The sequence below is a fragment of the Ictidomys tridecemlineatus genome, chromosome 9, assembly GCF_052094955.1.
Source record: "Ictidomys tridecemlineatus isolate mIctTri1 chromosome 9, mIctTri1.hap1, whole genome shotgun sequence".
Lineage (NCBI taxonomy): Eukaryota > Metazoa > Chordata > Mammalia > Rodentia > Sciuridae > Ictidomys > Ictidomys tridecemlineatus.
The window spans coordinates 35,835,359-35,848,914 of NC_135485.1; the positions used below are offsets into that span (position 1 = coordinate 35,835,359).

General features: G+C 33.5%; 1 protein-coding gene across 1 annotated transcript in view; it reads right to left on the reverse strand.

The window, feature by feature from the left end:
- The window catches only part of Gabra4 (gamma-aminobutyric acid type A receptor subunit alpha4), a 73,226-nt gene that overhangs the window by 36,354 nt on the left and 23,316 nt on the right, over positions 1-13,556 (reverse strand). The window contains exon 8 of the mRNA XM_005319966.3: positions 7,926-8,185. Within this exon, the coding sequence (XP_005320023.1) occupies positions 7,926-8,185 (260 nt within the window). The remainder of the gene's footprint in view (positions 1-7,925; positions 8,186-13,556) is intronic.

Here is a 13,556-nt window from a genome sequence, read left to right on the forward strand (position 1 = left end):
TACATGAACAAAGTTTTTATTAATCTATATCATCTATATCTGTATCTATACCACAAATGCTCACACTCATTATTCTTGATTGAAAAGTTGTCTTACTTCTTCCTTAAACCCTAGCTAATATAACCAGTCTTACTAAGGCAGCATTAAATTGATGGCATTGTCCCCTCTAAAAAAGGAAATAGGCTATCTTCAATTATGATGCTAATCTTGTTATTTTTCTTTCCATGGGACATTATTACAAATAATTACCAAAATATGCATAATAAAGTTTCAATAAGCTACTAAAATTGACTGCTTCTTCCTCTTGTCATTTTGAATGATATCCCATCACTTGTCACTTTTTGCATTTCAAAAACTAATTTGATGTCTCAGCTTAATTCTAGTTCCTCATTACCACCTTTATCTCTTCGGCACAATATTAGCTTATTTGTCATTATTTTTTAAATTCATTATTCAATGTCTATCTTCCCCACTACCTTCATGGTAGTGAACACAAGAACAATATTTCCAAACTAATGATTATAGGTGTTCCATACATACCCCATAATTACAATAGATTCCAGGATGTAACTGAATATAGACACCAGTGTTAACAGATCTAAGGTAACAGTAAAATTTAAGATGAGTTCACACTAGTATAAGGATATTAAAATTATTCTAAAAATGACACTTGGACTGTACATTTCGATACTAAATATAGTCATTCACAAAATTAACAGCCTGTCTCTGTCACTAGACTAAATTCATACATTTTGTCTTCTTTGAATCCTCAGTGCCTTGCTTAGTGACTGGTGCACAATAGCTGCCTGGTAGATGCTTGTATACTGTCTAGCTGAGATTTGCTGTCATGCATTAGCATATCATATCTATGCACCTTCAAAAAATAACAAAACTAACATAAAAATGATTGAAGATGAAACATAATTGGTATTCGTGACACTTAAATCATACAGTTTAATAATTGTGCAATTAAACAATCACTCATTGCCTAAAGAGCATTACTAACTACAGAACATTCTGTACTTAAAAAGGTATGAGTTTGGGGAGGTACTTATTTATATAAGATTTAAAGAATGTCATTAAACTTCTGTCACAGCACACCTAAATGTCAAATGAACTGACAGTACCGCTTCATGTCCTTTTTCAAACTGCCAAGGAAAGAGACTATAAAGTAAGTTAAGAAATGAAAGAAATAAGAACCCATGGAAAAGTAAGTTGTTGTTTTGTTTTGCATGTAAGCTTAATTTATTTAAATACTAGCATTTCTAAGAGCAGTTTTGAGAATGATTGAAGTAAAAATCTGAAACTGACCTAGTTTGTACACCCTTTAGCAATGGAGTGAAGCATGCAGGGAAATCATTGTATTTAATATTTCATATCTGTGAAAGTGGTATGACTAAGATGATAAAAAGACAATAAAATGATCTTTTCCTATAATGCACAGCTACACGTGTTGATTTGTTAAGGTTATTCATTTTGCTTACTTTTCAGTGTCCTTAGTCTTCTGTTGCTGCCCACTAGCTAACTCCAACTGCTGACAAAGTGTGCCTCAGACCTGATCAATATACAATGTATATGTGAAATGAAACATCATATTGCACCACAGAATTATGTAACAATAAAAATAAAAATAGTAACGACAAAAAAAGAATGCTAAAATGAGTATCTGCTGTCCTAAAAGCTTACAGTGATTGAGCTATAACTCACTACTTAACATCTGCCTTATGAATTTTACATAAAAGACATGTTTTGGAAAATTGGAGATAAATATGTTGGTTTTCAGAGGTAGCATATTTCCTATTGTCCAATTCCTATAGTTGATCCCTTATCAATCAACAGACAACTATTACTGTGAAATACTATAGTATGTGCTTCATGGGAAAATGAAATGAAATCATAATCACTTTACTAATGAGCTTAAGGTCTAGCTAGGCAAATACAGGAATCACATATGAAATAATTTGAGGGAAATATGACAGAATATTATAAGGTGACAAATATTATAAAGTGTCATGAATACTTTAAATGTTAAAAATGTTTAATGAAATTAAGGACAGTAATAATCATGAGTACATTTATTTTGGGCACTTAAGTACTGTATGTATATTTTACATGCATGATGTAATGCAATCTTTACTACAAGTCTTTCTAGAAGTTTCTATGAATGTCCCTACTTTATAGGTGTGCAACTTTGAGATCATTTCCTGGAGATTCCGGAGCTGACTCAGAAAGAGCACCATATGGGAAACAAACCTTGTGTTTGACTTTGGAAAGTGGATAGTAAAAAAGAAGATTCTTAAGAGGGCCCTTGAATTACTAACTCTAAGGTATACCTTGAATTATTTATATTCTCTTTTTTGAATCATCTTTTCCTTAAAGACTATAAGCAGAGGAAATAGCTCTTTAATTTTGCAAGTAGCTTGTAAGAATATATGTACAGTTTGAAATGGAAAAGTTCATGCAGAATATCTACAGTGAAATAAAAATAAAGAGAAAAAAGAATTTAAGTAGATGGAAAAGGAGATATAGGCAGTAGAGAAATAAGTACATGTAATTAGAAAAATGAAAGTTATCACTTCTGTAGTAAAAGAGAAAAATGTCTTGCTTTAGAAATCTTCCAATTCTAAAGTTGAACCTAGTTAATAGTGCCACCATCCTCTATCCCATCCTCCATATCCCTCACTCAACAGGTCTAATCAGTCATTAGGGATTGAGACTTAAAAGTATGGGGTTCACTAACCAGACAGAAGACCTTAGGCAAATTATTTAATTCCTAATTAATAATTTCCACACTGGTAAAACATGAATGAAAATAGGACATATTATATATGTTATTAGAATTAAGTTATAGATAAAATGCCTGGGAAAGTTCCTAATACTGTCTGATAAAAACATTAAAAAATTATTATTATTCATTATTCATAGGAATATGAACAAAAGACCCGGTATTAGGCTGATCATTATCTATTTCTATACATATATGTACCATATGTACACATATAGATCTATATATATACACACCTGCATTCTTATATCTATTCTTTATAGAGAGATCATAAATTAAATGATATAGAGTTTGGTAAAACAAGCTCTGCAATCAAAGCTGAATTAATTGTAATTTTAGGTTTATCATTTTCTAGCTGTTTTATCATGAGTATATTTAAACTATAGACCTCAGTTTCTTCATCTGTAAAGGACATTGTGAGCTAGCAATTAAGTAACACAGGGTAAGCATACCACATAGTACCTAACACAAAACAAGAGTTCAATTAATGTTATCACTGGATTTTTTGCACACTTTGTGGCCAAAAAGGGATAAAGAATATATTTTCAAGTTATTTTTTAAAATGTGCTTTTATTAAGATAGCTTCCTTTTACAGCTCTATGGTTACTTATTTTTCAAACCATTCTGTTCATCCAAATCACCTCCATCAGTGGAAGAGAAGGTAATTTTAAGAAGTAGTAAGGGTTTGGAAGAATAAAGCCACAAGAATGGAGTTCAACTCAAGTATTAGAGATATATTCAAAGGCATAACTAAGATAATAATGAGCAGAAACAAAACATCTGCTCTGCCTCCTGAGATATCCAAGAACATACTCAAACTACTGATAGATTCTCTTTCATCCTGCCAGTTGGCCTCTTCTCCTATTTCATGAATATTCCATAAACCATAAGCTTCCAATTCCCAGAGAATAGAAATGGTCACCATAAGCCTCTGCTAGGTCATTAACAGTCCATAGGTCACATATGGTGACAATGAATCAAACCACTACTGAGCTTCCCAAAGGACTATTGAATTACTAAATATCATTAAACTCTGAAGTCAATTCCAAATGAGGGGCTCAAACACATTTTAAGCAAAGTCAGTATCATTCAAATAAGTAAACAGTAGTACACATTGGAACACATATTTGAACAAGCAAATTTTAACAGTCTGATTAGTCTCTACTGAAACTTCAACCTTGGCAGATTCTTATATTTCCTTTCCATAATATGTTGTAAATTTTGCTCTTATTAAATTTCCCTTCTTGATTTCTTTTTCCCTATTTACTATCTCTCCCATAGTCTCCCCCTGATGTTTAATGTGTTCTCAACCTTCAAATTTGAACTTGATACTAAAGCCATTCAATGGCAATTAACACTCTAAAGCCAGCTGTTCTCTGTAAAGGAGCTGGATTCAGGAAGTTGGGGAGGGGGCAACCCATTAATCACTGTTATTAGAACACAGATATTCATCAAGTGAATTGCCGTAACACATACACAGTCACACAATGTAGAGGACGTGAAGCATGTGATTAGTATTCTGACTAGTTTTAAAGTCCTTCCCAATTCATAAATGTTATGACTTTATGCCCTTCACAAACACATCTCATCTTCTTGACCTTGGATATGCCATGTGCACACAGAATATACACCATGCTACAGAAAGGAACTAATGAATCATAATGAACTTAGCCAGTCAGATGAGTTCAATCAAACATTTACTAGTTATAGCAACTGCTGTAGTCAAAGGATATGCTTCAGGGAGCAAATGGAAGGTTATTTGTTTCTTTACACACCTTTGGAAATTCTGCAAAATAGTTTTATTTTGATTACAAGGGATATTTGAGAAATATTTGTGATATTTCATCATATTGCTTATTCAAATATGTGTTCCAATGTGTACTACTATTTACTTATTTGAGAAATATCTGTAATATTTCATCATAGCACCAGTGTAATAAGTCTCATCAGAGTTTGAAAAAACAAAGAGGGAACTACATCAATTCATTATAAACACAGATGTTTATACATTTACATATAAAAAACACATTTCCAAATCTAGAATCTTTAGAACTAGAGCAATCTTGAAACTGAAGGAGTTAATAGTGACAAGGTACAGTCAGTATATTTTATAACTTAACATTATAAGAAATTCACAAGTTGAAATATATTGTTCTAAAACTTAAGTTTAACAACTAATCATATGAAAATAGGATACAGAGCTTCCAGAATACATGAGGGGGAAAAAGAATAAGGAAAATTTAACAAAATAATAATAGTAATAATAATAATAATAAAAAATATAAAAAGTTAATATGAAAAAAGAATGAAATAAAAAATGTTAAAATCAAAGTGGAGGTGTAACTCAGTGGTAGAGTGACTGTCTAGCATGACCAAGGCCCTGGATTCAATGCATAGCACCACCACCACAACAAAAAGCAAAGCAGGGAGAAGAGGGGGAGGAAGGGGAAGAGGAGAAGGAGAAGAAGAAAGAAGGAAAGATAGAAAGAAAATTTTTAAAATTAAAATCAGACCAAATAGTATTTGAGGGAAAAGGTATTATATGAGAGAAAAATATAAAGTGTATTTGATGTACTCATGGACTGATAGGGAAACAGCAGTTGTGAATCTATAAATGTTGGATGTCATAGCACTAAAATATGCAAAACAAAAACAGTTCTAATGGAAAAAAGTCAATGCAATCCCAAAACATTCAAGAGTTCAAAAGAAAATTTTTCACATATTTCTCGGCATTTGAAAAACTGAAGACTAGAGGTGACTTATTAAAAGTGAAAAATAGGGGTCTGGGGATATACCTCATTTGGTAGAGTGCTTGCCTGGCATGCACAAGGCCCTGGGTTCAATAATAAAAAATAATAATAATAATAATAGTAATAATAATAAATATAAAAAGTTAATATGAAAAAAATAATGGAATAAAAATGTTAAGATCAAAACTGGAGATGTAACTCAGTGGTAGAGTGACTGTCTAGCATGACCAAGGCCCAGCACCACACACAAACACACACACACACACACACACACACACACACACACACACACAGTAAAAAATAGTGCTTTAAGTAAAACTGATTTGACAACTAAAAATTAACTCCTTTAAATTTAAACATTATAAATTTTTAGCATGACTCAGGGCACAATGAAGATATTTTAATATTTAAATCTTCATATGCAATATTTCTGAACATATGCACTATGACACAAAATTAAATAAATGAGAAAAACTCACTTAGAAATTTAAATGTTATTGCTCAAAAAGTAAAGCAACAACATAATTCTAGAATAGTTAACAAATATATTATATAATCAAAATTATTGATTATTTGCACAGTTGTAGACAAAGGAATCTCACTGCAGTAAAAGTAACTTTATTATTACATAAGAAACAGTGAAAATAAATTATCAAGAAGCAAACTCAAGAAGCTAAAAATGCATAATTAACCCAAAGAAAAATGGAATTAAAATAAAATCTTGAATCGATAATAAGTAAACAGAAACAATAAAATGAATAAATCAAAAGCATGATGCTTTTAAAGAAGCTATAAATAGGATTCTCTGGCCAGGGCTTCAACACAACAAAACCAATGAAATAAGAATAAAAGGCAGAGAGGCAATAAGTTTCCCATGGTGAATAGGAAAGAAAATAAAACCACCAAAGAAAATAAAAACTGAAAAACAGCATTTTAAGACTAAAAACAGTATACAAAATGCATTCTGATAATTTTGAAAATCTTGATGATACAGAGTCACTTAGAAGAAAAGATCAGCTATGTAAACTTGGTGGAAAAGCATTCAATTTTCTACCTGCTCATATGCCATTCTTAGAGACCCAGCATGAGGAGCCCTGTAGGAGCAAAGCTATGAACTTCAGGACTCTGACCAGTTAATCCCTGCCACAAAGGGCACCTAACCTCACTTGTTCTACTGTCCTCTCCCCTCTGAGAGTCAAATCCCAGGCCTCTCACTCTGCACCCCTATTTCCTGGCCTCTGTAGTACTGTGATGCTATCTATCATAGCACTACCTACACCTAAATCACTACCTGTTTTACTTTTTTTTTTTTTTGTAATTGCTTCCCCTCCCTCACCTCACACAAATGAACATAAACTCCATTCTGGAGGATATATGTTGGGATATTTTGATACATTAATGATTCTTAGACCCTCAAACAGAGTCTGATTGGCAGCTGGTGTTAAATATATATTTGTCAAATGAGTGGGTAAGTGAATGAAGGAAGAAAGGACTGAGCTGTCATTTGAAGAGAATAAAGTTGATGATTTCTGCACACTTTGATTTGGGTATATATAGATCAAAGGATTTTTAGACGATCATTAGTGGCAACTACATTAGGCTGCGCATGGGTGACTACAGACATTTTTCTGCTTATTCAAGAAAAGTAAATGGAGACAAAGAAGAAGAGAGAAAGCAGAGTAGTGGAGCAGAAGGGTGAGGAACAGAAGGAAAAAGAGAGAGAAAGAGAATGCCCATTATATTTCCTGTTTTTATGAAGAGCTTCTTGTTTTTATACAGTTAGAGACCATGTGGGAAAAAAACATGATCATTTTTTCTTAAATCAGAATCCTGATTAGTCAAATGTAAATTATAGTAGTTCTTATTAGGCTTTCTACATTCTATTAAATATAGCCCAGTAGAGCTAAAAAGTCTCAATTATGGATGTACATCAACCACAGTTATGTATCTTGTTTGTTGACTTTGTTTTCTTATTAAATAGCAGGGAACAGGTTCCTCCCAGTCCCAGGAGATAGTCCTCACTTGGGGTCACATTATGAGCCATTGCTTTACTTTGTGCAATGAGGTCCACTAAAATGCCTTTGCAAACCAATCAACAATGTCCACAAGTTACTCACAACAGTACATATGACCTTTTGCCTCTTTCTGTGAGAAACTTTCATTCTGAAAGGAACTTTCAAACAAAAAGTAATTTTGATTATATCTGCCTCATTCAGAGCTGTTTAATTTTTAAGCTATTAATCTGTTTTAAACTTTGAATTCATAAACAACTTTCTTATATTTTCCTGGACTTTTAAGTTACTTACAAATTGTCACTCAAATTTCAAGTTCTGGCACATATTTGATCAAAAAAGCTAAGAACTTAGGCTAAAGGAGATTAAACCAAATACCTGCAGAGGTACTTCAGGATGCTTTTCTTTCGGTACTGGAGCAGGTGGAATTTCTGCAAGAGGTTTGGATGTCTTCTTTTTGGCTTTTTGCATTTGAATATTGGTGAAATAATTGACAGCAGCAAACTCAATAAGGGCCGAAAATACAAAAGCAAAGCAGACAGCTATGAACCAATCCATGGCAGTAGCGTAGGACACTTTGGGCAAAGAATGCCTTGCACTGATGCTTAGTGTGGTCATAGTGAGGACTGTGGTTATTCCTTTAAAGCAAAAAAGCAAAGAGATAAAGCAAACTGCTGTTATTTCAATACAAAACAAAAAATAAACTCTAAGGATTAGAGGAACAAGGTTAATAACATCTCATACAATATCATCACTGATGGAGAATTTGAGTTCTAGTGGCTCAAATGAAATTAGCACAGGTTTGTAGTGAGAGACAAATATGGTTCAATTTCTGACCCTTCTAATCATTTGCTCTATGTGTCTTGGAACCCATTATGTTCCAAGTTTTCAATTCTGCAAATATTTCAATAAAATTGACAAAAGTGCATTAAAATTGGATAGAAATCATAATATGGAACTTACACATTCTTTATTCTTATTAAGAATGAAAATAGATTTTCCTATTAATAGACATTGTGTTGATGTTACATCTTTTACATACATAAGCCATCCTATGCACAGGACATTGAGCAAATATGATATCTAAGACGCTGGGACAAAATGAGTCCTACTGATACCTACTGAATTTGATATGAAATTTAAAAGTATGTGAAGGACATAGCACATAGTGAGTTGCTACTGGAATTTGAGACAATATACCTAAGGAATCACTACACACACCTTGCAAAAAGAGTGATTTATTAAAGCAGTGACTCTCAACCAGGCATGACACGTTGAGAACACTAAACTCCTAAATGGGAGCATCAGAATTTCCTAGGTAAGAATGATCCACTGCTATTGGGAATTACTGCCAGAAAAAGCACAAATGATATATGTCTTTATTTTCAACTGAATATTATCTATGAAATTAAAATAATAAATTTACCAGTTGTTCAGGAACCTAATTTACTAAAACTATAAAAGTATATTCCTAGACAAATAGGTTTCTAGAGCAATTTGACCTCTAAAACATGGATGCTCATCATTCCTCTGTTATAGCTGTCAGGAAAATATCTTCAACAAGAACAGAGGTATTTCTCTTCCCTCAACAAACTTCTGAAATACCACCTCCAGGAAAACATCCCCTTCAGCCTAGAGACAAGTCAGTCACCATTCTCAGTAGAAAAACTCCACTTGCCACTGGTACTATAGAGCAATGCATTATTCGAGGATACTAATATTTCCATAGTTGTCCCCTTTTCCAACTATGTCTATCTAATCCATATTTCTAGTTCAGCCTAGAAATTCCTGTGAAGATTTACTACATCCATTTGAACTCATTCTATACAATGCCTAAGATAGGTACTAAAGTTGACACACCCAGGTGTCTGGGGATGATGATGGTGGTGGTGGTGATGGCAGTGATGACGACAGTGATGAAGGCATCTAAACTGTATATTCCAATCCATGGCAGACCCCAGCTGAAAGGCAAATAATGCATGTTCAAATGAAGACACAGTGAACCAATGTGACAATAAAGGAATACCCATGTTTTGATTGAGAGTGGACAATACTGGCTCCTCAATTAAGCACTTAGTTATTCCCTGTCTTGTGCTATTTCCCTTACTGTTCCACATATGTAAACCTTGTTTCCTACTTGATTGCTCTTGTTGACGGCAGACATGTTGAATACAGCTTTAGGGATTAACATAATATTCCACCTCGTGCCAGGCACAGGTTAAATGCACAGTAAATAAAAACTCATTTTTTCCAATTCCTCACCAATCCGTTTTCTTTGAATTTCAGTCTCCTTCTGAATCTTCAATACTTAGGACATGAAAAATTGGAGCAACTGTGCAGCACATGAGCTATAGAGCTTTCAAAAACATTCTTAAAAACTATACAGAGAAAGAAATTTGAGATTTTGAAAGTGTTCCTTATCTGGAATTTTTGTGATTTTTTTAGCATTTCATCAGTCTAAAATAAATGTTCAAATGTTTACCCAGTCAGATATATCCACATATATTTGAAAATAAAATACTGTGAATTTATTGGGCTTTGTTTCTGAAAGAGTTTCAAACAATTAGTTCCCCATTCTCAGACTCAGAAAAATGGCATCACTGTAATGCTGCTGGCTGTGAGCTATATGAATAAATCCTAAAACAACCTTGAAAAACTTTAGCCTCAAAGTTTAAGCTAAATCAAAAATGTTTCTTCTTATCCATATGACTTAAATGTAATGGACTATTAGGAATTCAAAAATGTTCTCCAACTTTCTGAGATATGTGAGTAGTATGTTTCTTCTATTGTGACAGAAATGATGATGAAAGCACTTGGAAATAAAATATGAAGAGTGTAATCTAAACAAGAATACTACTCAGTACTCAGAAAATTCTACAGAGACTCTAATATGATAACTAGAAAGAAACTCAAATTCAAATAAAAAGAACTTAAGAATCCCTATGCTACTTAAACTTTTTTTTAACACAGAAAAATTTCTCCTGAGGCTCAGAAGTGGTGGTCCTCAGGTTCTCCTACTGACAAGTGAAAAAAAAAATCCCTTCTGAATGTCTCATAAGTAGGTTACTAAAGCAATTATTGAAGTGAGAATCCAAAAATTTCATGCCAGTTCTTTAGAAGTGGACAGATCACCAGGCTCATGACAGAAATGATGATGTGGATACCAATACCCAAAAATAAAAATTAAAATTAAAAAAGCTGTATATGCTGCTGCTTTTCTTTTCTCTTTCAGTGCTTTGTATCAGCTTGATTTTCAAGTTTATGCAATGGCCCTCCAGATATTATGGTTCCTATTTTATGACTGTTGGCAAAATTATGAAATTAGCTGGCATAAAAAGAGGGCTAAATGTTCAAAAGTTTCCACCACTTTGGGCATTAAAAAGTTCTTTCTACCACGTGTTCAAATTTAAAGAAAGCACTTGCATGATTTATTATCCCTGGCTTTAGATAAAGCATTTGACTGACAACACACCAATAGAACAGCAAACAGAAACCAGCCCTTCAGTTAAGAATTCACCATTCCTCTCCATCTAGAAAGAAGTACAAGAATTTGTTGTAAATGCCGTCCTGACTTTTCAAAGCCATAAACTTTTTTTGACACATTCAAGTACTGATGCCAGTCCTTGCATTTAGAATGCTGAATATGCACCATATTGTCTGGCCCAGGAGCTGGGAAAGGATATGTAAGAGGAGACTAAGACTGTACACTGGAGTGAAATTTTGGCTGGCCATTCCTAGAAAATGAAATAGCAATGATTTAGATATGCCAGCTGGCATTTACTTGTGTTTAATGTTTTACCATACTGGAATAATTAGAAAACTTAAGAGTCATACAAGTCTGGAGATAGAAGTCCTTTGTGAAGAATTTAGCATGTTCTGCTTCTCAAAGTTATGCTGATCTTTTGAGATTTGGTTTTGCATGGTTTCAAATGCTGACTCTGACTCAGCAAATTCTCTCCTTATGAGTGAAGAGGGAAAGGAGACTTAGAAAAGAAAAAAACTAGCCCAGAATTAATGTTCACCTAAATCTCATATGAAATAGATTGGTAATATCCCCCAATACTTACAGCTTTACTTCCCTAAGAAAATACCATTCTAAATCCTCACTGAGTAGTCTAATAATTACCATCCGAATGCATCTTAGGTCTTCGAACATATAATTATTGGCATAATTTTCTTGATCAGTCAAAAGCAGTATCCTGGCACAGGACACAGACAGGGACAAATTTCAAAAGAAAAGTCCTAATCACTGTGAATAGAGAGTGACTGAGTTCTTAAAGTTAGATAATATCTTGTGTCCACCACGTACAATTATGAAACTTGATATAAGCTTCCTAATATGTTACAGCTATTTTCCTTATCTATAAAAATTAGTAGTGCCCATCTTGCAGAATTATTGTGAAGGTTAACATAGATGATCTCAACATATATGGCAAGTCCTTTCATCACTGGTAATAGTAATATTAATTCCTTCACAACATACTACATCATTTCCTTGCAATATTGTATTCAAATAGAAAGCACTGAGTGAGTATTACTGTAAACAATGCTATTCCTCCCTCCATCACTGGGGATTTCTAATATTTGGGGACAATGGAGACAGAAAAATAGCTGCCAGTTTATAGTCAATAAAGAAAACAAAGTTCATCAACCAATCAAACAGTGATTCTTGGATAAGACAGAGATGCAATGTGGAACATTACTCTAATAAACAACTTAAACTGTATAAACAACTTAAACTGTATAAACAACTTAAACTGTATAAATTGTGTGAGAAGTATTATTTCAACTGCCTTATTCAAACTTAATACTCATTTAATCCTCACAGAATCCTTATGAGATAAGTACAGCCATTTGTCCATTTTTAACATATGAGGAAACATGAGTTATATAAAAGTAGCTCACTGAAAGTTCATAGCTGGTAAGTAGTAGACCCTGTGGGTAGAACCAAAGTCTACACTTATGACACTATTACCTCTTCATCACAAATGGTAATTTTTGCTCTAGTTCTTTCTAGTTCTTTAAGGCCACAGAAAATAGTATGATAATATGAATACAACTGCTTTCTTTATTTGTAAAGCCTAATAGAAACAAATTTAAAATTTTTTAATAACTATAGCTCCTGAATTATTAATTTTTTTGTAGTAGGATTAGTTAAGGGACTTGGATCTGATGCTCAGCCTTTGTAGACAGTTCCTACACAGTCAGGTTGCCTCTGAACTTACTGTATGAAGACCTAAGAATTTCAGGATGCCTGGTAGTACCCACTAGAAATGTAAATTTTTTCTTTAAAACACCAGTACAAACCAATTCTGAAAAAAATTTAATCTCCCCTATGAAAGAGAGGTATAGGAAAGAGAAAGTAACACACAGAATGTGTTCCACGTGTCCTACACTGAGTACTATTCATAACTCTTTAAATTCCCTCTAGTCTATGAGGGAGAGATATATTAACACAATTTTCTGGATGGAAAAAGTAAGTAGCAGATTTAAACCATGACCTCTTAGCATCCAATGCTTAGATATGTTGTTTTATCTCTTTCATTTTCATACCTATATTTAGTAGCTAAAATTTATTCCACACTTAGAATGTGCAATTATTTGTTAATTGAACACCCATAACTCTATGAAGTAGATAGTGCCATTATACCTGCTCACTGTATTGCTGAGATCACACCCTGCCTCCACATTAGTATGAGTTTCTCAAATACCCTCTTAGGTGAGCCTAAGATTAAAGGAAGGAGGTTGTCTAGGGAGGAAACACCTCTATTGGAGTATTTCAGGTCCACTGAGGACATTAAAACACCATTATCAGCAGAGGTAGGATGAAAGGCTCCAATTCTTTCCTCCAGTTCTCTCTTATCAACATCTCTTCAGCTATTGAATGCGAAGGAATATTGCACATGGCTTTGATGCTTCTAAACAGAAAAGCAAAGGGAAACCTTCATCTCTTGTGAGGACTATATTCACTCCAGAGACATTCTGATCTTTTTCCTTCTTATCCCACCA